Source organism: Aulonocara sp. 'chitande type north' Nkhata Bay, linkage group LG7 (assembly GCF_057382095.1).
Source record: "Aulonocara sp. 'chitande type north' Nkhata Bay isolate Kocher_YH1m ecotype deep benthic linkage group LG7, A_spYH_male_GT1.1, whole genome shotgun sequence".
In the NCBI taxonomy this organism is placed as follows: domain Eukaryota; kingdom Metazoa; phylum Chordata; class Actinopteri; order Cichliformes; family Cichlidae; genus Aulonocara; species Aulonocara sp. 'chitande type north' Nkhata Bay.
In genome coordinates this window covers 66,037,900-66,065,790 of record NC_141350.1, presented here as the reverse complement: position 1 = coordinate 66,065,790, position 27,891 = coordinate 66,037,900, and the positions used below count along the sequence as shown (strand labels likewise).

The 27,891-nt window shown below is 41.6% G+C and overlaps 2 protein-coding genes across 6 annotated transcripts in view; one reads left to right on the top strand and one right to left on the bottom strand.

Moving 5' to 3' along the window:
- The first annotated feature begins 273 nt into the window (after positions 1-273).
- LOC147326704 (fibulin-7-like) lies at positions 274-11,199 on the top strand. The gene is made up of 7 exons (XM_086302034.1): positions 274-444; positions 2,440-2,590; positions 2,811-2,981; positions 3,061-3,321; positions 3,493-3,630; positions 3,727-3,862; positions 8,151-11,199. The coding sequence occupies exons 1-7, from the start codon at positions 346-348 to the stop codon at positions 8,509-8,511; spliced, it is 1,317 nt and encodes a 438-aa protein (XP_086158160.1). The 5' UTR covers positions 274-345; the 3' UTR covers positions 8,512-11,199.
- A 2,428-nt stretch (positions 11,200-13,627) lies between these two features.
- Positions 13,628-27,891, bottom strand: part of LOC147326703 (Golgi apparatus protein 1-like) — a 37,309-nt gene continuing 23,045 nt past the window's right edge. Inside the window, exons 12-28 of one of the 5 annotated variants that reach the window (XM_086302030.1) lie at positions 27,181-27,222; positions 25,859-26,083; positions 25,360-25,422; positions 24,291-24,404; positions 24,037-24,125; positions 22,082-22,199; positions 21,223-21,315; positions 20,640-20,777; positions 20,042-20,165; positions 19,752-19,894; positions 19,018-19,119; positions 18,282-18,389; positions 17,821-17,941; positions 17,425-17,531; positions 16,711-16,874; positions 16,011-16,084; positions 13,628-15,910 (exon numbers count right to left, since the gene is read on the bottom strand). In XM_086302030.1, coding sequence (XP_086158156.1) covers positions 16,021-16,084; positions 16,711-16,874; positions 17,425-17,531; positions 17,821-17,941; positions 18,282-18,389; positions 19,018-19,119; positions 19,752-19,894; positions 20,042-20,165; positions 20,640-20,777; positions 21,223-21,315; positions 22,082-22,199; positions 24,037-24,125; positions 24,291-24,404; positions 25,360-25,422; positions 25,859-26,083; positions 27,181-27,222 — 1,815 coding nt within the window. In that variant the 3' untranslated portion in view covers positions 13,628-15,910; positions 16,011-16,020. Of the gene's footprint in view, positions 16,875-17,424; positions 17,532-17,820; positions 17,942-18,281; positions 18,390-19,017; positions 19,120-19,751; positions 19,895-20,041; positions 20,166-20,639; positions 20,778-21,222; positions 21,316-22,081; positions 22,200-24,036; positions 24,126-24,290; positions 24,405-25,359; positions 25,423-25,858; positions 26,084-27,180; positions 27,223-27,891 lie in introns of all 5 variants that reach the window. The other 4 variants (XM_086302029.1, XM_086302032.1, XM_086302031.1 and 1 more) reach the window with 4 other exon arrangements.

The following is a 27,891-nucleotide window of genomic DNA, read 5'->3' as shown; positions in this document are numbered from 1 at the left end:
ATACTCCCCAACAACGGGGGATGATTAAAAGACACCACTGCCAGCTGACTTCTCCTTATAATTTAAGTCTATTTCTGGATTTGCTGATGGTTTATAAAAAAAAAAGAAAGAAGGGACAGCATGTTCCAGATGTGGGCCCTCCTTCTTCTCCTCCTCCTCCTCCTCTGGCTTCAGCTTCCACCTCCAACATGCCTGACAGGGAGGTGGGTGGAGGTGAAGGTGGAGGTGGAGGGAGGGTTGTGAGGGAGCGCAGGAGAAATTTGGCAAGTGCCCTTGAAAAGAAAGAGCAGGAGAAGAGATGGTTCAGTTCTGAGGACGCAGCAGAGGAGCTGAAGACGGATCATCATGAGGATGGAGTTTTTTTCCAGGATGAAGGCTGCTGGGGTCATTACGCTGACGATGATGATGATCAGCCTTCATCAGATTTATTCTTCTTCTGCTCAGGTTGGTACCGGTGTCTGACCTGGTCATGCTTTTTAAAAAAATAAGAAAAACGTGAAATCATCTATATTTGGACCGAAGGTCTCATAAGACTAATTCAATATAATGTATGTATTCAATCGAATTCAATGTAATTAAAAAAATTACGACTGTTTTTCTTAAATAAAATACATAAGAATAGTTCTTATCATGTTTGCATTTTACTTTTATAGCTTTTAGGCTATAACACTTTAATGTTCCCAGTCTTGGAGATGATATTCCTGAAAAAAAAAGTCATCCCCTAAAGCTAAAATAATGCATGTTTAACATGTCAGCTGACCCCTCTCTAATTAGTAGGACACTGAAGGAACAATTTTGAGTAAAATGAAAATGAAATATATGAAATCAAAAGTTCATATAAAGTTCAAATAAAAAAATCAAGCAAAATGAAGTAAGTTTAATTTTTTTTTTTACATTGTACTCATGTAACAAAATTTCATGGTAGATTTACATGTAATCTAATTACTTAAGTCAGCATTTTGGGTCTAAATGTTTTTTGAGTAAAAGTTGACATCAAAATGATTTTATATCCAGGTTTTATTTCTTAGAGAGTCAAAAAAGTTGGAACATGATCTGATCAAGAGAAAGATCGTGATCTTTTTTATATTAAAAATATATTTGAGATTATTTATTGAAGCATAGTGCAGTACCACACACTATGATTATAGATATAACAAAGAAAAATCCATTTAGCTCTGTAAATTTGGCCATATGATGTTCATAATCATCTTCTCTTGCAAGTCCTGAGAGCTTCAAGCATGGCTGATATTTTTAGATTCTTCTATGCTAAACATAAACATCAACTCGTTTTTCAAACTCAATTAAACATTTATGCAGACAATCATCGCTGATGATGAGAGCTCGGTCTCCAACTAAGACTGAGCAGTTTTCAAGAATCCAGTTTTCCAACCTGAAGGCAAAGAGCAGCAGGGACACATGTTTCTCAGCATCTGTAATATCCAGATGTTTCTGAGTCAGAACATTCAGCAGAAATGACCTGACCTGGAATTTCAGGCATCACAAACACATATCTTCAAACTGGAGCTTTGTGTGCTTCAAAAAATTAAGATCAAATTGAAGATTCATCTTTCTGACATGTTGGAGAAGGTCCAACTAGAAGCAGAAAGTATAAGACGACACATTAGGAGTTCTGCTCAGAGCAAAGGTGCACAGGAGCATGACCTTGAATTTGATTCAGGTAAATTTAAATCAAGTGGAGCTCTTTGAACTTTTTAATCTTGTGTACCGTTAAATAATGTCCAAAAAACTAAAATTAAAAAAAAGAAATTCAACGACTATGACACACCCTTAGCCCTGGTCAAATCAATCAAAGTGCACGAACAAATTCTTGTTTTTATTGTCATTAGAGTTTGATTACTCACACCAACACCAAAGTCTGTTTAAATACATAGTAGCTGCAGCTCAGCACGCAGAGCTCAGGTTCACCCTCCTTAGTCTTCACTGCCTGTAAGAAACCAAAGGAACGCCTCCAAACACCGAAAACACAAACCACAGGTTCGCTGTGTGGCAGCAGCGCCGAGTTAAGCTGTGTTTCAACAGTGATTGTGAGGCGAGCGGCCGCTTCTGGTTCAGTTTTCACCCAGGCTTAAATGCAGCTCTGAAAAACCTCACCTCTGTGTGCAGACCTCACACCTGCAAACAGAATGTGATGGTCATCTTCTGCCTCTAGCCAAACAAATTATTACAACCTTGGAAAAACTTTGTGTTTTCATATTTGGGCCTAAAGATAGAATTAATAGCAATTAATGAATATTTATTGTGATAGGAGGCATTTAGAAGTATACACCCACATCCACCGTGCACATTTGAGCTTGAGTCAGCTCATGGTTTTGGTGTTCTGGCCCCAGAATTTACTCAGCTTATTATAAAAGTGCCAAAAAAGACAAAGATTAGATGGAGGAAGGCCTTCTCTAACCCCTCCTCGTCCCGCCCCCACAGGAGTGTCCATCCACTCACGATCTGCTGAACTCGCTGCGGCAGGTGGAGAAGATGCTGGCGGTCCATGAGACGTCCTACCAGCAGAGCCTGCGCTCCCTAAAGAAGAAGATTAGCACCCTGCACAACAGCACCATGGCCGTCTTTAAAATAGGTAAAAAAATAAATGGTAAAAGTGGGAGGAGTTTTTGGTGTAGTGTCCCTGTGGCGGGGCATGGTTTGTGGCGGAGCTGCAGGGGAGGCTGACACACTGGAGCACCGTCAGTTCCTGGTGTCTGTTCCAGATGACCACAGGGTTTGAGCTGGTGTATAACTTTTCTGAGGTCCAGCAGGTGGATTAAGATTATCTCAGACAGAAATGTTTTGCCTTGCAGCATCCTGCCCCAAACCGGATCCCCCCGCTCACGGCCGCAGACTGGGCAGGGTATTTGGCATCGGACACGAGGTCCACTTCCTGTGCAAGTCCGGCTATGAGCTGATTGGTCCTCGGACCCGAGTGTGTCTGGAGTCTCTGAAGTGGAGCGGTCAGCAGCCCATGTGCAGACGTGAGTCTCCGGAGGTCAATCACAGTTCTGCTTCAAAGTTTTGTGCTTCTGTTTTTTTAAACCTGGTTTTTCTTTTCAGACCTCAACAGCACCGCCAACTCCCTCCCCTCCTTCTCTCCCGCTTCTCCCTCCTCCTCCGCCTCCTCTTCGTCATCATTTCCTGCTTCTGCTGCTCTGTCAGCATCCTCTTCAGCAACTTCACTTTCTCACCAGTCACCCACGTCATCCTCTCCCTCCTCTTCAGTACGACCCTCTCACTGCACACACTTCCTGGGCTCCACCCGCTGCACCTGTGACGTGGGCTTCACCATATCAGGCCGTGACAACAACATCTGCACAGGTGATCAGTCCATACCAATAACCACCACATTAACAAAACGCTGATCATTCTCAGCAGTTAAAAAAATCGATTTTCAATGTCTTCGCTTGAGAACCAAAATTGTTGGATGTAAATTTTCTTTCAATCAACCGACCGATTAATCAACTAGAATTTTGCTTGTGTCTGTTTCAGATATCGACGAGTGCCATCTGTTTCCCCTCGGTCAGCCTGGCCTGCTCTGCGTCCATCAGTGCGTGAACACACCCGGCAGCTTCCACTGCATCTGTCCGTCCGGGTACGACCTGACCAGAGACGGCCGCAGCTGCACAGGTCAGAGTTCAGAGGTCATCCTGTTCTATTTGGGGAATGTTTAAGATGGCTGCGCCCTTGTAGTTGTACCTCTCACCTTTGACCTTTCGCATTCAGACATTGACGAGTGTGAAAACCGGATGCACAACTGCACAGCAGACCAGCTGTGTGTGAACACCTACGGAGGTTTCCAGTGCGTGACGGTGGAGTGTCCTCGCTTGAAAAACGCCACGTACATCAAAACATCGTCCATGTAAGAGTACTTACCGACCTTTTTCTCCTCAACCTTCCTCTGAGCTGTTCTCTTCTATCTTACCTTCTGTGTCCCGTTTGTGTCTCCATATCTCCACATAAACCTTTAGTTTGTACAATCTGAAAGTTTGCGAATCTCACTATTTACTTTAAAGGCAAACAGTCTGAGTTTCCAGTTTGCAGCTCACTTTTCACAGTTTCAGCACTACTTGGCAAGTAGTTTTTGATGGTGGACAGACAAACTGGCATCTTCCATGCAAAGTACTGGTGACCATGGCAACCTGTGGTGCCTTAACAATAATAAAAAGGTTTTTGGTACAGCACCAAATACCTGTTTGCAACCAGTTTCACACTAGAAGCAACCACTCAGCAGTGGGTCGAGTGCTAGACACTTTTTCCTATCAACCGATGGTTGCCAAATGATTGCCAACCAGTCTCTAAGTCTGTGTGAGTGGGACTCACTAATATTAACTCGAATAAAGAAAGGTTAGAGTGTGATTTGATCCCCAAAACCAAAACAATCTGTCTGTGATTCAAATGAGCTCAGTGGTGTGATATTTGTCCCATTGGTCAAAAATCAGTCCACATGCTGTTTGAGGCAATCCAGAGAGTTGCAAAACATCTGGAAACTCTCCAAGTTCTATGGACTTCGTCTATTTGTCCAACAACTGTGGATGAAAACAAAACTGACAGTCTGAATTTGAAACTAGCGAACAAGCAGTCAAAAGAATGACTGCCCTGAACTACACTCAATTTAAATCACACATCGAGAGTGCAATTAAACAGCACCCAGAAACACAAAGACACAATCAAAACCATAAACCTGTCACCTCAGAAGAAAAAGAATCAGACATAAAGTCAATGACAGGGACAGCGATAAAGAAATATTTGACAAACAATGACCTCGACCTCACAGTTAACCACTTCCCTCCTCCACCCATCTCTTAGCTCTGGCAGAATCTGGGCTGAGAGTCAGGCTGTGGTTTGGCCTCAGATGAACTGCTAAGTTTTCAGGCTCCAGTTAGCTGATCGGTCAAGAACCTTGAAACGTGTTTACAGCACTGGACGTGTTTACCACAGCAGATTGTTCAAGTACTTTTTCCACACCTGGAATCACGGAGATGCCAAATTGCAAAAATTCCCCCAGTCAAACCCAAGAAACTGCAAGACAAATACAGTCAATACAGTAATTGCATGAAAAGCAAATAATATGAGGATTGACCTGATCACTTCTTTGTGGGGAAAACCACCAAAAGAAAAAATAAACTATTGGGAGAACTTACTGTAAAAGTTGCCCATCATTCATCTTCGATTTGAAAGAGGATGTCAAAGGCATGTAATCTGAGCGAGCCTTTTGTTGGACTCACTAGCTAAAGAGGGACTTGGATAAAGATGATTTAGCAAGCCACAAATTCAACACAAACGTTTGCAGAAAACAGCTGTTGTATCATCTGTTTCCTGTATTTTGGTCACAAAAAACATGAAAATTGCAGGCACACAGGCTCTCCAGGGTGTTTGGCTTAGTTCAAGGGTTCTGCAAAATATTTTCTGAGAAGATTTGCAGTGGAAACGTTACTCTGAAGTATTTTAACTATAAAATTTTAACACATCAATTAAAAACTAAGAATCATTTTGCATAAGACTAGAACAAAAGGCAGCAGAGGAAGGATAAAAGACTGTATGTAGTGAAATTCCTCACATTAGTGCCATCACAAAAGAATTTCTAACTTTGATACAAAACCTTTAACAAATATCAACCCTTGATACCATTTTACAAATGCGTCAAATATTAACATTAACAAAAGCCTCTCGAGGTCAAATCTTATCTAAAATATTTTTTTAAGATTTGCATGATTCACAGTTCAAAATAAATCTTTCATTCATTCACGCTCTGTCTGAAATGAGCTGTTTTAACTCACCCCAACCCCCAACCGGCTGCAGAAGATGGCCCCGCCCCTTCCTGAGCCTATTCCTGTCGGAGGTTTCTTCCTGTTAAAAGGGAGTTTTTCCTTCCCACTGTCACCAAAGCGCTTGCTCATAGGGTCATATGATTGTTGGTGTTTTCTCTGTATGTATTATTGTAGGGTCTTTACCTTTACAATATAAAGCGCATTAAGGCAATTGTTTTTGTGATTTGGCGCTCTATCAAAATATAATTGAAAATTGAACTCCTAGGATAACTCTCTCTGACCACTTAGAGAAAAAATATACATATAAACTGTGAGTTTAGTGGCAGTCCATGTTTCAGACCATCTGAGCTTTTGGCTCACAGAGGTTACTTGTATATATGCTGAGTTATTATCACTCAACTTTTGTTATGTTTAATATGAACGTTCACTACTGGGACAGAACATATATGACAGAAAACACTAACTCTGTCAAACATTTCAGCCATGTATGTCTAAAAAACACCGTCCCAAACCTAACTCTGAATCTGGGAGGGTGCAGAGTACGCCTGCACTCTCTCCAGCATATAACAAACAAAATCATGTGTTCACTTTCAGTGTTTGTGTCAATTTCTGAGAAAAGCAGGTCCTTACCCATGAGTACAAGAGCAGGGTATCATTTCAGGAGACTAGGATCATTTCAGGATTTTAACAGATTACTCTGGGGATGACTAAACAATCATGGCGTCTCTGGAGAACCATAAACAATCAGACTGGATTCTACTATAGAGGAGACAGGAAGTCGATGAAGATGAAGAATACAAGAATGCGTTCCAACCCGCAACCACACTTTGTTGGAGATGTAGAAGATGTTTTTGACCCAAGACTGACCTCAGATGTTTTTTTGCTAACTATGACTCACAAGCTAACCATGAAGTGTAGCTTTACGTGGTAGGAGGCATTAGCATGCTGAAGCTAATCAGATTAAACTGGATTAAAAAGATATACGTCACAGAGTGATGAATATAAAAGCATTTTACAGGAAGTGAAAAGAGTTATTCAAAACCAATGGGTGCCCTCAAAAGAGTCATCACAAAGACAGAACGATAGCTTGAAAAGCTTAATTAATTTTCTCTAACTAATAATCTGCACTTCTCTCAAATTACAGCTAAATCACCTTTTTCAGATCATGTCAAGCATCCAAACAGGTTTCTTCTCTCTCGCTCTCTCGTTCTAATCATCATGTTTTGTCTGGTTTGCTGTATCAGCTAACTTTTTTTTCAAACTTTATTTGAAATGATAAAGCGAACAGTCAGTCATTCCAGTTCAGTTTGTACAGTAGACATACAGGGCAAATAACAGTAACAATATACAGTACAATGAAATAAGGATTATTTCTGAATGAATTTCAATCAATGATAAACCTTTTTTATTGGAAGTCAATTTAAGAGAGTTTAAGTAATATTCAATTTCAATCAAAAACAAATTAAATGATGAGTTTTGAAATTTGTATCAGCTAACTTATCATATAAGTAGCACTAACACATGACACTTTTTTATTAGAGTTTAGCATCAAGTCCTTCTGTGAGCTCGATCTAGTCAGTTAAGAAACGCTGGTTGTGTCAGTTGCTTTAACGACAGGTGCAGTAGAGGGGCAACCATGAGAAAACTCGAAAACAGGAATGGTTTAGCTTGAGGCGATACGTGGACCTCACAGAGGTTTCACAGGTAATCCGACTCCTTCAGGAAGGCACATCAGGACATTCCTGGGTTTTCGTGCATTTTAAAGACCCATTTTTACTCCTTGGCTTTTAATTCTGTAGGAGTCTGTCATTATTTTATTCTTATTATTTTCCTTTCCTTTTAAATGTTACCTGATTATTCTATTGTACAGTACTTTTAAAAACAACAACTGTGGACCAAAGTGCTACATAAATAAAACTGATTTGATTTGGATCTTTGATTTTTTAAGCAGTGCATGTGAATGTATGAGGCCACATTCAGGCTTGGGAACGGTGGACTCTTTATGATTGCAATAACCCTCAAGTGTGAGGTGACATCACAGGGTCCATGTAGTGCTTTAAAAGTAGACGCTACTCTGAAAGCTGTCTGGACATGTCCAGAAAGATGGTCTTAAGGAGAAGTGAGCCAGTTTTAGAAAATCTTTTTGATCACATGTTAGTTAGTTGTCCTTCTGTAATTGAGTATGTTGAAATCTTGTTCTTCCATTTATCCAATTCAGTGCTGCTGAGGGCAGCTGAAGCCCTGAGGCCTCGGTCTGCTGTTTTTTGTACTTGTTCATCTTAGATTAGGACAGAGAGCAGGCCGGTTGTTCCATAAGAATGACTAAAACCTGTGAATAACTGAAAACCAATAATGTTTACCCTCTTTGTGTTCTTTCAGGCGGTGTGAGAGGAACCCGTGCATGCTGGGAGACAAGCCATGCACTCAAGCACCAAACTCCATCTCCTTCCACTTCCTCTCTGTAGTGTCCAACATGTCCGCCCCGCGCATCCTCTTCCGGGTGTCTGCCGCTCGCGTGCTGGGCGACACGCTGCGATTCGGCCTCGCCGGCGGTCGCGGCCGGGGCCACTTTAGTGTGCAGCGCTCGGGCAGACAGACGGGCACCCTCCTCCTGGTGACGCCCATCAAGGGGCCGGCCACGCTAGAAGCCGAGGTGGAGATGAGCGAGCTGGAGCACAACACCCTGCTGGGCCGCTACCTCACCAAGGTCACCCTGTTCGTGTCTCCGTACGAGTTTTAGAAAGGAAGCGATGACGGTTACCCGGGGTTTGTAGAAGGAGATAAGCTGAACTCTGACTGTACTGATGAAGACGTTTCAGGGCAGGATGAAGAGTGGACGTGGAACCACTGAGTGTTTTTGACCTCTTTGTAGGTGACTAACTGTAATTTTCTAGTTCTTTTCAAAAATATGAATTTTGTATATAGAGCATAACATAGCCAGATCCAAGAAGACCTAATAGTTAGTATTTAGGATTTTGAAGTGGGCCTGCTCTGCCTTACATCATTTTCTTGACATATGTGTAATATGTTGTTTTTGAACACAACCAGATAAGTTTCAGATAATGAGGTGAGCACATGTAGAAGTAAACCTTGTGAGACAAAAGCTCAGGCTTCACAAAGTTGTTTTTTTTCTACTGTTGGAATGATGTTACCAAGTAGTAGATATTCCTAATATGGTCATCTTAAGTCCCTCCCATACACTTTTGTTTTTGGGAAGGACAGCCAATCAGAGATAGTTGCCTTAATAAGAAACATGAACTGACAGGAATAAATTAAAGTTGTTGTTTGTTTGTTTTTATAAAGACCTTGACTCTGTTGGGTCCCACCTAGCATCACATTCTTCAATATTTTAAATTATTTTGTATTGAAAAACAATCTTTAAAAAAAACAAAAAACATTCTAACTAATCTAATGTTTGTTACATGTTCGTTTTTAAGAGTCTGTTCTCTACCAAAGTCACTTCTGTAGAAAGCTAACACTAACTTGGACTAGACTGCTAGGATGCTACGCTACACTGGCACTACTTAGTGCACCATTCTAAGTATGGATGTTAGAGTACAACCTGTACATTCTCCTTATTGGTTTAGTTCATATTAAAAGGTTTAATACTGCTTTTTACACACATGTTTATACAAAACCTTCCTTCAGTCATATAGAGCTACTCTACGGATGCCATCATTAAAATATGGAGCTGGAAATGAGGAAATTCAGTGACCCTGGACGCAAAACAAAAGTCAGCGAACTGGAGCACAAATTCAGCCAAACCAGTTAATTAAAGGTTGCGCAAATTATATGTTTGAGAAAGTCCTTCCATCACCTCTGAAAAACTACAGGTCAAAGTTCATGTCACTTTCAATTTTAAAACACATGCAGGGATGTGTCGCCCACATTTGTTTTTTTATGTTTACAACTGTGGTTATTGTTTTCCAGTCCATTCACTGGAACAATAAAAACCATAAACAACACATCCATTCAACCATCCATCATCTTACTTCCACTGATTCAGGTCAGGAGCTAGTTCCAGCTAGTTGAGCTAAATGAACATGAAAGGAAGCACAAAGGTTTCTGTAACATGTTCAAACAACTGAAGCTGATATCATCACTTATTCAAAAGTTCTGTTTTCTCAAACTCTGTAAGAAAAATGAGGCATTTTGTGTTTTAATATTTTCTTGTGCTGAGGATGTTGTGGATCTCATGAAAACAGTGACTCTGTTTCCTAACTTTAACCACATGATAGCAACCTTGACTTCAGCGATGACAAACTAAACCTCAAGCTTCACTCGTGTGCAGGAATCAAACTACTTCTGGGAACCAGCTGTGTGCAGGAGATAAGAAACTTTTATCCGCCATTTGAACAAGTTAAATGAATTCCAGGAACAAGTTCATTATCTTGTTCTCAAATCAAATCAAATCACTTTTATTGTCACATCACATGTGCAGGCACACTGGCACAGCACATGCGAGTGAAATTCTTGTGTGCGAGCCCCACAAGCAACAGAGATGTGCAAACACAACAACACAAACGAGCAAAATACAAGAATGGCCAACCTGAAACTAATAAATATATGTACAATATATAATAGTGTATGCATTTCTGGATGTGTATACTAAATATTTTCCTACGTGTGTGTGTGTGTGTGTATACACATTTTTACAAATTAAATAGTAAAAAATAATAATAATAATAATAAAAAAAAAATAATAATAATAAAATATATAAAATATACAGAGTTGAATATGTGCAAAACAAGTGGCATTTATATACAGTGTGGAGTGCATAATGTTGAATGTTCTCAGGAGGTATTGGTGTGATTTTGTTTTTAAGGGTAATTGTATTGTGAAAAGAAGTTATCCTCTTGTGGGAAATGAGAACACCTGGAACGAGATATTGTCTTCTGGGAACGAGTTAGTTAAATGTTCCCTTCATAAAACATTTTTGAAGCTCTGTAAGACCATAAAAATGTATCCAGCATAATGAAAAGACATCATTTAACCCCGAACACAGCTTAGCACATCTAACCGTCTGTAAATTGTCTAAGCAATCGTTTTATTGGATTTTCCAATGATTCAAATACTGAGAAGCATTTAACCCTGTAACGTATTTGACATGAGTTTTTGAGACCTCTACATCATCAGTGTGACGATTTTTGTTCCTAAATAAATTGCCCCAAAACGCTGAATGGAATAAAGTAAAATAATTTATATGGCAATTATTTCATGATTCATCAGGCTTTGCAAGGTGAAGGATTCTGGAAAAACCTGCAGTGATTTACCTGATGATAACGTCATCAGAGGTGCTGATACACCGTGGCTGTGCAGGCTCAGCATTTTTACTCTGTATTAAAACTTCAAGGTCTTTGCTGATACTGTTCGCAAACTTTGTATTATGATTTTCCCCAAACTACAGAATAAACACATTTACCTCGACATCGCGTCAGCCTTTAACATGTGCCGAGTTAAAAGCTGTAAATAATGGAAGGTATGTTTTTTGTCTTGAAATGTTAAAAACATAAACTGTAGTTTGTCTTTTGTGCAGTCTATGACTTCCATGCGTTTTGGTCTGCAGGGCTGAAGAATTTAACACGGCTCTGCGAGACGGCCCGAAGCCTCCACGGGTCAGACAGAACACATAAAAACAGGCAGCACAAACGCAGACATGTATGTTTACCCTGCATGCCTGCAGAGAGTCTCACAGAGTACAGAGAGCACAGCGCAGAACACAGATGTTTGAGGAGAAGCATCCACACTGCCAGATCAGCCCCACCATGAGACAAGGGGAATATCATGATGGAATACAACGTTCCCTGCATTTGATTATTTTCCCCCCTTTAGTTTAATTGGAATCACTTCATACGTTCACATCTTTAAGTACCTTGTTGTGGTCTCAGCTTAGTAACGTATCAAAAACTCTCCAGAAATATGCAGGCGGTTTTAAAGGTCTCATTAATTCAAAGCAGTTGGTTATTGTAGTTTTAGCAAGTTTAATGCAAAGATGAGGAAATGCTCGGTAAATTGAGAAAATACGTAAATCACATTTATCGTCCTCGTGGAAATTCTGTTAGTCTTTGCAGCAATGGCCAGATGAATGCTGCTTAGCAACAACAAGGAAGTCACCACGAATCAAAACACCGCCAAGCTCGAGAGTCACGCACCTCACATCAGCCAGGTTTGTTCAGGAGATTTAGAAAAGATATCAGTGTTTCAGGAAAAGTGGTCCACCACTGACGACTCACAAGCCTGTGTCAGGGAGGGAAACTAGGCAGAGCAAGTTTAAGGCTATCACGCTTATTCACATCCCACTCTGACCTTTATGCTCTTTGCTTCCAGGTTCATCTGCAGGATAGAGTTAGGCACTCAAAATACTTTGTTTTCATGGTTCAGGTACATCCATGTCCGCCTAAAATGTTGCCCTACCTAATAAAGCTTAGTGTGAAAGTCAGAAGAAAACTGTTCTTAGGGGAAGTAAAGATCTACTCTCAGTTGTGAGAGTGTATCAAAGCACCTGGATGTGTTCGTTCAGGCCTTCACTGATGCACACACAGGTGATGTCACCCAGTATTTCAGTTTAGACAGTGTTCGGCCCCACCCAGTTTGAAGGGAAAGCGGGTGGATTCATGGCTGCATCACTGTTGGGCGCTCCGGCTTTTGTGCACCATTTCATTCTGTGAGTGAAGGTCTATTGTTCTGGATAATGGAGCGAGTGCTGTTCACAAATAGAAGCAGGAAAGACCAGAGTGAAAAACACTGGAGCCGCAGGCTGCAGAGGGGAAGCCAGATTACAGCAAAACGCCTAAAACAATGGTGGGCTGTAACGTAAAAGGTACTGTGTGTGATTTAGTTTGCACAACCGCAAAACATGTCCTTTAATTCAGAGGAAGTTTCACTGCATTCATTCACGTTTTGGGGCTTAACTTTGTACTGCATTGTGCAGCGAGCAACCGAGAGAGTCTATAGTTGGAGATGAGAGTGAAGCCACAGCACTGCAACTGTCTGGATGTTGATGTTTGAGGCCACTGACGGGATTTTGCTTGAGAGCTGCAGTCTGACAACGAAGGACGCCACCACATGGTTTTGATTTTTTGTGATCGCCCACTGCAAACTCAAACTTTCAACCACGGAGGACAGTTTTAGTCTCACGAGGCTTTGATTTGTCTCCGAGGCAGTGTGGTATATAAAGTGTTTTTAATGATGTGCCTGGTTACACAAACACTAGTTTAAATAGTTGGGCCACCTTGTGGTACAAATTGGAACTACATGCAAGTACAGCCCGATCCACACTTTGCTCGAGCTGGTCTCTTCCAACACTACACGCAGATTTTTGGACACAGCGGTTTCTTAAGATGAGAACTTTTAACCTTTCAAAATTAAATTGGGATTTTTTTTTAAGCTTCAAAAAAACTGAGCTGAAGCCCCACAAACTGATGTGAAAACAAAGAAAAGTTTTACCATAATTACCTAAAAGAATAGGAAACTTATTTCCTAAATGTAAGGGTCTGTTCTGAAGGCATCTTAAACTTACTCATTGATGCCACATAAATATCACTTCAGCAACCGAAGTGCATTTTTAGCAAATCTCAATTTTTCCATATTATAAAAGCAGACACATATACATATGCCATATACATGGACACCCGCTCTGGCTCCTATTCATTTACATCCAGATGTCACACAAATACCTCACTGTAGAAACAAACATCTGTCCCACTTGGAATCAAACATTTCCTCAAAGTTTATATAGATGCACAAAAAAAAGCACTACATTTAGTGCAGGGCTCAAGTATTACCACATGTACAGATATTACATTTCACAGCGTAAATTCTGGTTGAGCCGGATTTGAAATAAAGAAACAGTGGAGTAGAAACCTTGCAGACTTTATTATTATCATTAACAAACTGTCCAATTTTTCATCTGTACAACAACAACAAAAGAAAAAAAGTGGACAAAAAAAACCCCAAACCAAACCAATCAGGAGCTCAATGGATTCAAACAAACAAACAAGAGAGTTTTACAAAAAGATCGGTCAAATACGCCACACGTCACCCTCTGTTGGGTGCAACAGGTCGTCTGGGATGTCCTGTACAGCGGGATGGCGGTTAGGCACACTTCGATTTAAAAACAAACAAAATCTGATGGAAAAAAGGCATTTCAATGAAGCAGAACGTCTCATTTACAAGCAGAGAGGGCAGCGCTCACCACGCCAAGCTTCAACAGTTAGAAGGGGAACGGTACATGTAGTTTACAGTAAGTTATCGTCACTCAGTATCATACACATGTACATGTGATCAGCTCACGCAGGGAGAGGAGAGGCCCTCGATTTAGTGTTTGCTCACACGTGTTTATATGAGACTGAACGCCTCCTCGGGCATCGACCTGCAGGCTGAGCGTCGCAAACACGCCCTCCGAGCAATCCGTCCTCCTCTACAGAACCACAGACTATATATGTCTGTGTATATGCTTTTACAGAGCCAGAGTGACCGTATCTGGACGAGAGGGGAGAGTTGTAAACTGTGTGAGTGTGCATAACCTGCCAGTTAGTGTTAAAGGTAACATTTGTAACACTTTCACCACCAGGGGGCAGAATTCTTCCAGGGGGTGTACTGAAATATTTCTGCCTTCCCTTAAGAGACTAAGAACATGCTCTTAATCTCTTGCCTTGTTGCCCCATCTCGTGGTAAAAACTGGTATGCACCTGGCAATATCTCATGCTTTGTTAAATGCTGTTGAGACAACTTTACAGTAACAGAGTCATTAGTGGCAAGTAACAAGCGAAAAAAATAAAGACAATGCCACGATTACTAAAGCAGAGACCTGTTGGATGGTTTGTTAGAAGAATTACCTGCACGTCAAAGTCATATTCATTATCATCATCATCATCATCATCAAAGGAGAAGACACCCGAAACACGTTCCAGAGCTCAGTGATTCCAATTAGTTGCCAGTGTCGGCACACCCTCAAAGCACCCTCACCCAACTTTAAGTCTTCACAAAGTTGGACCAGGTGAGCTACGAATGAATTTACCCAGAGTGCAGCTATGAAGGAGAAACCATCTACAGAGATCAAAATGATTTTTGTGACAAGCTTTAAACATTTTTATTTCTGCGGTAACCTTGAACACTGACTCATGCTGGAGTCGGCATCAAGTTGACAATGGCGGAACTGCATTCTGCTGCTCGACACTGCCTCAGGCGAACCTACACAACTTCTGTTGAACTGATGGATGTTCATGTTAAAATTAAAAAAAAAAAAAAAATTACAATGTTTCTAATAACGAGGCCAGTGTATGTACAGTAACTGGAAAGCTCAGGCTTCAGGCTGCTCTACATCCTGGATCTGTATGATGAGAGAGAGAAAAAGAGAAGATATCCTTAATCCGGTCATCTCAGGCACACAAGCCTTACCCCCATCTGCTGCTCAGACCTCTTTCTTAGGAGGAACAGTCAACCAGTAGGAAGCAAATAAAGATTATTTGGAACCAGGAATCATGCAAAGTGACTCTGGTCAAGCCCAAGAATAAAAACACGGAGCTGGAGGCATGCAGCATTTCAAAATCCGCACTGTCCCACGTGAAAATCCACTAGTTCCTCAAGGAGTTCGACGCCCTGCCTCTCCTCTCCCTCCTCCCACCCCCCCTGCAGGAAGAAGGGAGTCTCGCTGGAGAAAAGGCAACCAGAGAACATTCAAATAATAGATGAAAAAAAAAAAAAAAAGTAAACAAATAAATAAGGCTATGACAAAACAATATATATATATTTATAGATATTTAAAAAAAAAAAAAAAAAAAAGAACGAAAGATGTGCAATGATTCCAGTATCATTTTTACACAAAAATGTTCACATCTCTATAGTAATCTAGAATTGTTTCTTTTTTGTCTTTATTTTTTTCCTGCATTGCTTCTCAGCTTTTTCGTGCCAACCAGCACAAAACCGACAGCCACTCTGCGCGGCGATGGGCGGCAATCAAAACGTCTGGTTTCCATCCCAGTCTGAGCAGAGTGATGTTTAAAAAAAAAAAAAAAAAAAAAAAAAAATCCCACCCGAGATGGCAATGATGGGAGCAGCAGGTGGACACACACGGTGCATTTATGACACAGGCTGTGCTGTGGGAAAATAAGACACCGGATTGATGAGGTTTCTCCATCTGGAGAAAACAAACAAAAAAACCCAAGTAAAATAACCACAAGCGATTCCGGTTGTAGCGAGTTGGCCAAAGTGTGTGAGGTGCAACTCTGTGGCCCCACCCTCGCCTCTTTATCTGTGGCTCGGTCGAGGGCTGGCTGGCACCGCCCACTTGGCAGTCCCTTGGCGATAAAATCTAATATGAATCAGCACAAAAAAAAGAAGGGGGGAAAAAAGTGTAATAAACTCCAAAAACCTGTTCAAGCAGAAGGAGAAAACAATCTGGCGGCATAAAGACAGTTTGGATCTCACACACCCTCACAGCAACACACACTCGCGCTCACACACACATACCTTCACAGCAACACACACTCTTATCAATAAAATACTGGAGTCATTAAACTGCTCTATTACACATGAGCATTTGCCCACCCTGCATTCTACACATTTACACCTACGCATTTCATTTTTTCACCTTGACTTATAACCGTTGACCTCCGACCCCACATTCTTACCAATTCCCCTCCCTATCCTTGCCCCTTAAACCAACAGCAAAAAGAGAAAGAGTTAAAAAACAAACAAAAAAAACCCTCCAGATATATCAGATAAGAATGTGTGAAAATCTCTGACAGCTAGGATTGTGGGTAATGTCATTCCCATGTAGATGGCCCCAGCTGTGAGAGAGGGTGAAAAAGCTTGCAGGAGGAAAGTAAAGACGATGCGGCGGACTTTCAGGAGCATCAGGGGTGAAATGGCGAGGAGGTCTTTTTCAGTTGCGGTCGTTAAATATGTCCTGACCCCAGAGGGGGGGGCGGAGTCTACCTGTCCTTGAGCTCCTGAGTGACTCGCTTGGTGAACCTGCCGCAGAACAGCCCCATCATGAAGAGCAGCGCCACACCGGCACAGATCACAGTCAGGATGTAGTTCTTGGACGGCGATGTCATCACCTGCATGGCCAAGTCCCCAAGTCCCTCAGCAGGCGCCACCTGGTGGACGGCAGAGAGAAAGAATTAAAAGCCTGCGTCATTTCAGAGGAAAAATAAAAGCACCTTTAAACTTTTGTGCAAATTACTTATTCAAAAATATTTCAATAAAAAATAAAAATGTGTTCAATCGCCCAATTATGAGGTAAAAGCATGTTGAATTAAAGTAATCAATTTCAAAATAAAAGTCTCTTAAAACTGACTCAAAAAGGTCAAAGGCGACAACTTCAGGTTTAATCTTGTGTTTTCAGGTTTAAAGCAGGTTTAAAGCTGGTTTTAATGACCACTAACATAGCAACCTATGCTGCAGGCCTAACTTACTCTGGAGCAGGTAATGTGACGACAAGAGAGCAAGACATACAAAATCACCACCAGTCAGAGCTCTGGAAAATAGCACTCCCACTCTTGGAAGATCCTGCGATAGATTAAGTGAAGCCAAATCATGTAACTCGGTCCTTGTTATGCTGAACTTGATTGATAGCACCTGCAGACCTCCACCCTCCTCAAATGTGCGCACGTGTGTCACAGGTGTTTCCCTGCTCGGTGCGTGTACCTTGGCAGCGTAGCTCCACATATCGATGCGATCCTGAAGTCTCTTCTTGCACTCGGGCTGCAGACGGATACGTTTGTCCTGCAGCGCTTCCATCAGGCACGACATTTCTGATGGGACACAAAACTTCCATTAGATATAAATAAACTGAAAAACAAACAGAATTTGGATGGATGGATTGTAGTTTCTGTGTATTATGCAGAAGAAGCAGTTTGTTTCTGCTACCTTTTCTCTACCTGATTAAAAATAAATAACATTGCATTGCAGGAGTCAGCAAAATTAAAGTTTGCCCTTCTTTTGTTCTGACGGCCGCTGAATAGCAGCCAGTCGTTGAAATAAAAAGTGGGATGTTTGTTTTTCGTGTCTGAGTCACATGACTTCTGAGTGAGTTTGACTCACGGCGTCCTTTGCCGGGTGGGATGGCAGCACAGTGGTGTTTGATGTCCAGAGCGCAGGCCGTGTGAAGGACGGGGTCGACATAGATGTCCGCCTTACTCTCCTTCAGCATGTTCAACACCTCCTGCGGGGTCAGCGTGGGAGAGGAGGGAGCGGGAGAGGAGGAGCATAAATGTGTTGTTAGAAAAGCTTCTAGAAAGAAAGGATCATGAGTTGATTCTGTAGTGCGATTCCTCCTTTTCTTTATAAAAGATTCATTTAAACATTGATGCCAGAAAATAGCCACAGTTACATCACTGTAACTCAAAGAGGTACGCTTGATTTCTATCATAAGAATAAGAGTTTGTAAATGAAAATGAAATAATAAAAGAAACGGTTACTTTGCGTCTACAGCTGAAACTGAAATCCAAATGATGGTCTGTTTGTCTGAGTGGTCAGTGAAGGCAGCGGTGAGCTCGTTTTACCTTCTTACATCCTTCCTTCTTGAGCTTCAGCAGGTTGATTTTCAGACATTCCTCCACCTGTCCTGTCTGCTCCTGAGCTGCTGCCTCCTCTGTACACAGACTGGAGATCTGCAAACACACAATAATCAATAAAAAGCCATTAATGCTGTCAGAGCCCCTCTGAGCTCCTGCCTGCTCACTGTGAGTCACATTCTGGCTTCTCAGCAGCGCTTCAATAATCCATATTTTTAAACTCTGATGATATTTCTCTCTTAAATCTGTTGCCTCGGTCACGATCCAGTCATCTTTTGTTCGACATCTTCTGACAGAACGAAGCGTAGGAGCAACACGTGTGCATGAAAGACATTCATATTTTTACTCTTTGTTTAATTTTAGCACTTGTGTTGTTTTCATGAACATATTTAGCTGCTTTTTGCATGCATGCCTTCAAATGTAAAGGTGCACAGGAAGGTCATATCCATGTTTGCCCCCTCTAAATGATCCAAAAGAACCCAGAAGCAAGTAGAACGTAAAAGTACAGCTGATATCTGTGCAGTAATTTATTACCAAGCAGCTGGCACCTCCTGCTGGAGACATGACTACATCACAGTGAATGTCAGCCGTTTTTATTCCTAAATATTTACCCAATAAGAATAATTATGACGCATGTGCTCGGGCACAAAATGAACACCTGAGTTAGGATGGAGTGATGGGAAGAATAAACTGTGTGTCACAGTGAAAGTGGAGAGCAGCAAACCTCTTCTGCACACTGGATCTGCAGCTGAGGGTCCAGTCTGTAGTCCAACGCCGACTCCTGCAGGATGACCCGGATCTGATCCTCGCAGTCAGGAGACAAACGCTGCCACACACACAAAAATAAACTTTTATTCCACAAATAACTCCTTCACCATCTACAGGCGGACTCACCAACGCTTCTCATCTTATTGTGATTGATTAAAAGTTGTGTGGATAGAGAGCAACACTCTCTTGCAGATCCGGGGTTGCTCAAATTAAACATTTCTGAAGTTTCAAATAATTATTCAGCAGCCAAAAGCTCAGATCCTGATGATCCCAGACAATGAGGACATATCAGAAATAATGTCACAGGTATAGAGGTTGTTCAAACCTTCTGTTTACAATGGGCAACCAATAAGAAGAAAGCTGATTTAAGGGGGAGGGACTTAAACAGCTAGTCTCAGTCAGAGGATGAACTGAGGAGCTGCACTAAAGCTACTTCACTGGAGACAAAGAATAAAAGTACAGATCTGGAAATGAGCAGAATAACCCCCGACCCAACTATTCTTAGCTGTAAGTGTATGATCAACACCTAACAGATGAAACAAATAAATTACAGGTCCATATTTGTTGAAATAAAATCAGTTTGAATGTTTTTGCTCAGTGAAGCAGCGTCCCTAGAGCCAGTAAAACCTGGATGTGAGGTGTGAAACTAATCTAACACTGTGGTTTGGTAAAGTCAGCCGTGGCTCTCACCTGGTCAGCGTATTTAAGTTTGAGGCAGGAGATGACCTGACCCTCCAGCTCGGTTTCATCCTTGGCCTTTTTTAGGATGGAGTCACAGAACTTCGGGATGTCGGCTTTGCAGGCCTTCCTCAGCACCGGGTTCAGCCTGTAGTCTGGAAACAAACGCATAACAGATGAAAATCTGATCTCATGCTAACAAGCAACACTTCATCTGTTCTCTCACCTCGGCTTATTTAGACTTGAGCTGCTTTATTCTAATTAATCTTTCCATTTCATTTCCATTTCGTGTGTGTGTGTACCTGTGTTCTGGGTGATCTGCCGCTTGGTTATCATCTGCTTGCATTTGGGATCCATCATCTCGCTGTTCTTGTTCTGCTTCAAACACTGAAGAACGTTCTTCCCCTCTGACTCTGTACAGAAGCGCTGAACACATCAAACAGCCCGTTACATTCGGCTCAATCACAATAACAAACATCAAACCCTCGTGGACCCACAATTAAAGAAACGCCCACACCCCCAGGCCCATATTTAACCAAAAGAAACCCTCTGAGGGGCCACCGACACCAGAGGATAAGATAACGAGTCTGTGATGTTTCTGGTCATTTGATGAAAAACTGTTTTATTCTTCGTTAAATTACAAAACAGCACAGAGAAGATGGAGGATACGCGTTCCCGATGGGCAGAGACAAACACCATCATAACCCAGAAACAAGATTGTGATGATGAAAAGACTTCAGCCAAGAGAAGGTCTGAGATGATCCATCCACAACAAAAGGTTAGCCATTAACACGCTGCTACATGGTCTGAATTACTCGCTAAGAAATAATCCTGATCCTAAGATTCATGTCCACAATTCAGAGTGAAGGAAACTGATCTTGTTTTTCTTCTCTTGCTTACTCTGATCATGTTCTTGCAGACTCTCATCAGCTGATAGTCAAGTTCAGAATCAACCATCTCCACCTCCTGCAGCTTGAAGACCTTCTGGTGGCATTGCGAACTCAGCTTACGCTTGTTCTCCTTCAGACACTCGATAACCTGCAGAGATGAAGCCAATAAAGACATAAATGAATAAATAAATTCTTTTTTGTACAGTTCAGACTGTTTAAAAATTTTCTTCAACTCCTTACATTCGTATTTTGTATTTTACCGATTTCCCAACAAAGTTACAGGTAAAATCTACTGGCAGTAAAATTATTTTAGGTTTTAAAGCTGCCGACTCTTTCTTCATTCGTTCAGTGTTAAGGAAACACTTTTGTCTGCACTGTGGCGGTGGCGGCTAAAGTTTGGTTCTAACATGGTCCACAGAGTGTTTACAGGTTGTTTTTAATTATATCAGAAGAGATGCGAACGGCAAAAATAACGTTCTGGGTTCAACTCAGGAGGATCCTTCATACTCATTAACTAGTGTGTGTGTGTGTGTGTGTGTGTGTGTGTGTGTGTGTGTGTGTGTGTGTGTGTGTGTGTGTGTGTGTGTGTTGACCTGTGCATTCCCAAAGGCCACGTTCTGACACAGCCTGTTGATGTCGGTCTTGCAGGAGTCGTACAGCTCCGGTTCCAGACGGATGTCCTCTGACTGCAGACGTTTGAGGCAGATTTGGAGAATTTAAAGGAAACAGACACAAAATAAAAACTTTAAAGACACGAAGGATCTCTGCTCGCTTCAACAAAGCACACCAGAAAAGATAAAAAACACCAGATGCTCCCAGGAGGAACCTTAGACGATGCCGTTTGCTGCTACTTTTTACTCCAGGTTTGGAAAAGTGAAAGGAACATAAACTAGATTCGCTCATCTCAGTTTACTCTATTTACATTTCAATACGCACCTACTGACATCAGGGTATCCAAGTGTTATTCCATCTTAATATTTTGACTTCTTAAGTCTTTGTGCTGCATGTTTTCTATCATTATATATTAGCGTTTTCTTTTCGTAACACTTTTTCCAAGCATTACTTTATATTTGATTTCTTTTTAACTGCTTCTAATCCATTTTTGTTCATTTTCTTGTGTCTTATTGGGTTTGTCAGTCATGTGTGATGTGCTGTGAACTGCACAAAAAGGTGTTATAAAACTGCAGCTGCTGTTGCTGTGAACTAGAACCATCTGCACATGCGTCCTGATAAAGAAATATATTTTAACTGTTTTTACAAACACGGGTTAAATCTCTTTTATAAACTCACAGAAAACCAAACGTACTTAGCCTAAAAATAAAGGTTCTAAAATCATTTTCTTTTAACAGCATGTTGGGCTGTTTCATACGTTTCTGGGCGGTTTCTCGCTAACCAACAGCAAACCTGAGGACGTTACACTGCCCGACTGTGACAGAGAGTCAGAGAACATACCATCTCCACCTCCTCCACCCGCAGCTGTTTACGACACTTGACAGACACTCGCTGCTCCTTGGCGTCCTGCAGGGTGTCGTTTCTCACCGTGGTGCTGAGGCAGATCACGACATCCACCCTGACAACGACAGGAAGTCACAGAGGTTCACCCGACCAGTCAGATTCAGTATGATCAGCAGATGAGAAAAAAGTAAAGCAGGAAAAGCAGAAAGTGTCCAATTCAAAGTTTTAATTAAAGAAAAAAATGAAGTAGAAAGATCTGTCTTAGGATAAACTGCTGAGTAACAGTGAAGCTCGATTAAGCAAATTACACCAAATACATTTTTGGGGAAAACCACAGCTGGAGATGGACAGAGTGGAGTTTAGTGGCCAGCATGGGTGTGAATTCATCTGACCCAAAGCTTACACACCAAGCTACAGCTACATGTTGTAGCTATGCACTGTCACCAGGGGGCAGTGTCAACATATTTAGAACAACCAAAGTGGGCTTCAGCAGCTTCAAAGTGAAACAGAGGTTTAAATAATTAGTTTTCCACTGCAGCTGCTGCCTGTACTTCTCTTAGTGCTTCTTTCATCTTTAAAAGGTGCAGTCAGTCATTTTCTGAGTTTATTTAAAAAAAAAAAAAGCAAAATAAAAAACATTCATGTCTAATTACAAGTGTCCACATCCAACAATGTTAGATCCACTCCACAACTTCACTAACACCGGCTGAGCTTACCCACAGAGGAGTAAGCTCAACAGTTCACCTCAGTGTCGCTGTTATCGGTCAGAAGAGAGCTTCTCTTACTCATCGACCGATCTTACACACACTCGTTCTACAGCCTCCTCCAGAGTGAATAGACACCAGTTGATGTAAACAGCAAACTGGCAGCCGACACTCACTACAGATGGATGGCAGCCAAAGCTATTTGTCCTACAGCAGCCACCGTAGCTAGACTACATACTTCAGTCAGGAGGAGTAAGATGACAGAATTCAGTTCGCTGCAATCTAGTGCTGTAATTTTCCCCCTCGGTGAACTTCCTGTTGAAGCCCACTTTTCAACCTGTATTGTATGTAGAAAGAAAAACTATGCAACAGACCCTGAAGTGGTCTGCAAATCCAGCACTAGGTTCAGATTAGCCTGTCTAAAACCCATCTTTCAATATTAACTGCAGACCCCTGCTGGCCTGCAGCATGCCTGCCAGGTGACAGAGGTGAGAAGGCCCAGTAAGCAGCGGACTGCTTGAGAGACCCTCAGTGATCTGCAGACTTAAACTACAGGAAACCAGTAAAGATCCATCCACAGGTTCATGCTTGCAAACCTGAAAAGCTCTTTTTCCATCATCATAACTTGGGAGTTATGATTTTCACAGACATCCAATGGACACGAGTATCACCATAGCTAATTATGCAATGCAGATAAATTTCTCCAATGCATAGAATAAAGATCTGTGTGAATGTAGCATGCAGTTCAAGGAGCTTTGAGTGGTCAACATCAATGCATAAATATACATTTCCACCAACTGCAGTGTTACAATCTTAGGTTTCTACAACATTTACATTCTCAAACCCAGAAACAACAACTTAGAAGTGATCACAGAGCAGTGCGGAGTTCTAAGGCTTGTGAGTCCAGATAATTTCCTTTAAAAAATATCCTACATGTGAAACTGTCCTCAGTGTTTGGACTGCTGGATGGAAAAAGGCTGCTGGCAGCTCACAGTATAATTCAGCCATCGGTCACACTCTGAAACACAGAGAGCTGGAAACCTCAGCAGGTCTAACAGGACTGTATCTGACTGGACACCACTAACACGAACACCTAAAAACTGAGGGTATGTTTAGAAAAACAACCCAATCAGACAGTAGATTCAGATTGTATGGTCACATATCCAATCAACTGTTGGACATACTGGTGCTTTTTGTATTTGTGATATCTTCTATGGCTGATTTTGCTCAAGTCTGTATTTGTCTTACTTCTTCTTGATGTTGGGACACAGTTTGAGGACGTCTTCCTTGCAGGCTGTCTTGAACTTGTAGGAAAAACGGAAATCTTTAACCTGAATCTGTGGACAGGCGGAAGGGCAGTCAGAGCAGTTGGTTATTAATGATTTCAAGAAGCTGCAGGAATATTACAGCCTTTCTAAACTGATAAGATTTTGCATAACAAAACATTAGGAGCTCATTCTTCTTCTACTCCTGCACCAACACATTTCCATCAGTCTGCTCACCAGCTGGAAGTGTGTCACTCCCACGGCACACTTCTCATTCATCTCCTTCTGGTGTTTGTTCTGAACCAAACAATCCATCAGATCACCAGAGTCGATCTGGTTATCAGCCACCTCCTGCCAGGCGCACAGAGAAAAGGAGAAGGAAGACTGAACTCATCGACAACCTTCTCTGAAATATGTTGAAACTGACAAAAGTAATCAACATGCTGTATTTAGCAGAAGATGCTTTGAAAGAGCTGTGAAAAATGTGCTTCTCCTCTAAAGTGCCTTAATAATTTCCTGCACACTGCATAGATGCAAGATGGTTCAAGTGAGTTAAAAAATAAAAATCAACGTCTTATTCATCTGATCAAAAATAACCTCTCAGTGTGACGAGAACTTGTTCATGAGCATTTTAGCAAAGTACAGCGAGCTCTTCGTGTGGCGCCAGCTTTGACCAAACACAGAAACTTTGAAATTTTGTTTTGTGGTCAAGAACTTAGACCACACATGGGAAAACCCAGGTCAGGGACCATTTCAGTCCAGCCCCCAACATCCTAAAAACAAACAAATAACCCCTCAGAAGTTGTAACTTCAGGGGGGCACAAAAGGAGAAGCACATATATATTAATAAACCAGACAACACTGTGGCAATAAATAAGAGGGCAGCTTTGGAAATGACTGTCTCACAACTGTGAAAAGATGAACCTACTGGAAGGAAAACATGAGCTGTGAAAGGACTGCTGGTTTGCAGAGAATTTTCAAAATAAGAGCATGGGGACTGTCCACAAGAGAAAATTTGATTTTGCTGTTACAGATGAATTTTTTTTAATTTAACTAGACTGCAAAATATCCTCCTTGGCAGGCCTTCAGCTTTTTGTGCATCATGCTTCAATTCCATTGTTGAGTATATGGCGTCTCTGACCTGCTAAGGAAAAACGTTACGCGTCGCAGCTTCAGTCACAGGAACATCAGTTTGCTTGGAGGCTGTTGTAGAGTCTCAACCAAACTTAGTATATTCAACCAAAACACAGAAAATGTCCAAAGAATTGAAGTTTGAAGGAAGATGTGCTCATCAGTTCATACTTACATGGCAGTGGGCCTGAATGATGGGATCACAAGCTCTCATCAGCAGCGCCTCAATCTGAATATCCTGCAGACGGAAATCACAAACTCAAAATGACTTCAGCCAGTTCAGGTTTACCTGCTTTTATCAGAGTGGGACGGCTCAAACTCACTATTTCAGTCCAAATGTCTGCGTACTGTACTGAGAAGTTAATTATCAGGTTGATGCCCCACCTGCTGCCTGCCAGTAATTCAGTGCAAATAATACAACTTTTCAGACAACTGGAAACTGGTTTGTAAACACCTATAAAAAAGGGCCAAGTCTTTTTTTTAATCATCCTTAATCATCTTTAACTACATACAGAAAATTTATGCAAAACTCATTTCAAGCCCTTACTTCCTTTGATTTTAATACCTTTAATGCCTCAAAGGAACCTTGGAAACATCAGTTGTCTCATGTTTGTGCCTAATGTTTTGCACGTTGCACGCTTTAAAGAAACTGCAGTGTGCGGAGACAAGCTAACCTCTGACTCCAGCTCGGTCAGGTTTCCCACCACCTCCTTGCAGTCAGCAACCAGGTCGTCCAGGTGGTCCTGCAGGCACTCCAGCTCCTGCCCGGCGTCCGTTTTCTCGCTGCACCACTTTCCCAGGTCAGTCATGCAGCGCCTCTGCAGCTCAGGGTCCAGCTTCACATCCAGCGCCCTCTGGTGGAGAATCCTCTGCACCTCCACCTTGCAGTCCCGGGAGAGCTGCAGGGGGACGACGATGACGACATCGTCATCAAATTACCCACCAAAGTATCGGCTGCTGTTAATCACGGACACTGTAAAATGATACTCCACCCAAGATTTTCAGTGTGTCTGTCCTTCACATTTAATCCTCAAAAGCCTTTAGATTTGTACGTTTAATTCAGTATTAACAGATAAAATGTGAGTGTGATATTGACATTAAACGTTAATACTTTTGTGGCACTTGTTTTTCGCCATTTATTTCTCATTAACAAAGACGACAATGGCGGAGAGCAGCATTGCCTTTCTACTAATCAAGTCTTCATTATCAGCGTTGCACTGTATACAGGTCTTTGCGATTTTTGAGCTCTTTAAAAAGCTATTAATGATTTTGTCACACTGTATTTCTCCAGTCTGTACTTGTAATGCAGCTGCACATTCCCAGGTTACTAAAATGCATTGATATTAATGACCGCTGGAGCACAGACACCTGCTCAAGGTGTGTGAAACTTCCCATATAGGCCAAAACATTTTTTGCAGCAGGCTGTAAACATGTTTACAACATGTTTAGTCTATGGGGACCGACTCTACACTCAAGCCTCAAGTGGACATTCCAGGTACTGCAGCGTTTTACAACTTCCTGGTTTTCATGGATGTTTCTTCCTGTCAAAAGGGAATTCTTCCTCCCCACCACTGCCAGATGCTACACAGAGGATAATTAGATTAGCAAGGTTCTCTCTGTAACATCATAGGGTGTTTAACTAATTTCACACAACTTGTTACAAGCCTCAGCAGGACTGGAAAAAACACATTTTGGGTGGAGTATCACCTTAAACACAGCCAGCGTTTCCTACACTGCTTGTTTAAATCAAAGGCTTAATTTTGCTGCAGCTGAATCATCAGCATCACCAAGTTTTCCGTAAGTGGATTGTCATATTGATTCTTCACTTCAGGGTTCAGCAGCTCACTTCAGCAATTAAAAGCCAGCTCCCACATGCACTGAGAGTGGGTGGGAATTATCCAACACAATCACTTCTCCTCTACAAACCACCAGTAATCATCCAAGATGCGATTCTGTGAGCAGCATCATGAGATCAGCAGCAGTAAGAGGTACTCACCATCGAACCATGGTTTTCCGCTTCAGACTCCCCACTGGGGAACTACGAGAGCATTCTGTGGTCAGAGACTTCCTGTATATATTTGGCACCTTACATTTACCTCTTCACACATGCAAGTTGTTGTCAGTTCAGGCTTAAAGCAACTTTGTGTGTTTATATTAAATAAAGATTAAAGTCACTTCATCTGAATTCGTCACAGCTGTCTTCACCTCCTTCAAACTGCAAACATTTCCAGTATTTTTCACACTTGGCAGAAATTCATCAGACTAAACAAGGGTTTAACTTCTGTATCTGCACTTTTAGGCTGAGCCTACAGATAAGTCACAACCTTGAGAACAAAAACAGAAACAACTGTGCAGACACAGAAAACTTAAAGCAAGGAACATTTAAATGACCTTTTATTTAAAAAGCCTAAACTGTAGAAAAATGCACTTTTTTAACTAATTTGAATTCAGAGGCCTTTCAAGCCACTGAGAGTATACAAAACGTTCCCCCTGTAAATCGCTTATTTGGCATAAAAATGTCCAAATTAGTCCAAAAAACTGCAGTGGTCATTTGAAAACAAAATGTACACTGTACTAATTGCAATACTGTAAGCAGTCACACAATTAAGGCAACACTTCACTGAGCCACAGTGCACAGTCTCTTTATAAAATTAGTCTACTTTCCTAATGTAAATAGAGCTCCTATGGCTGCATGAATGCCCTATAA

Coding starts and splice junctions, on each gene's coding strand:
- LOC147326704 (XM_086302034.1), top strand. CDS start 346: ATGAGGATGGAGTTTTTTTCCAGGATGAAGGCTGCTGGGGTCATTACG. Junction 3,631..3,726: donor AGACGGCCGCAGCTGCACAG/GTCAGAGTTCAG, acceptor TTTCGCATTCAG/ACATTGACGAGTGTGAAAAC. Junction 3,863..8,150: donor TACATCAAAACATCGTCCAT/GTAAGAGTACTT, acceptor GTGTTCTTTCAG/GCGGTGTGAGAGGAACCCGT.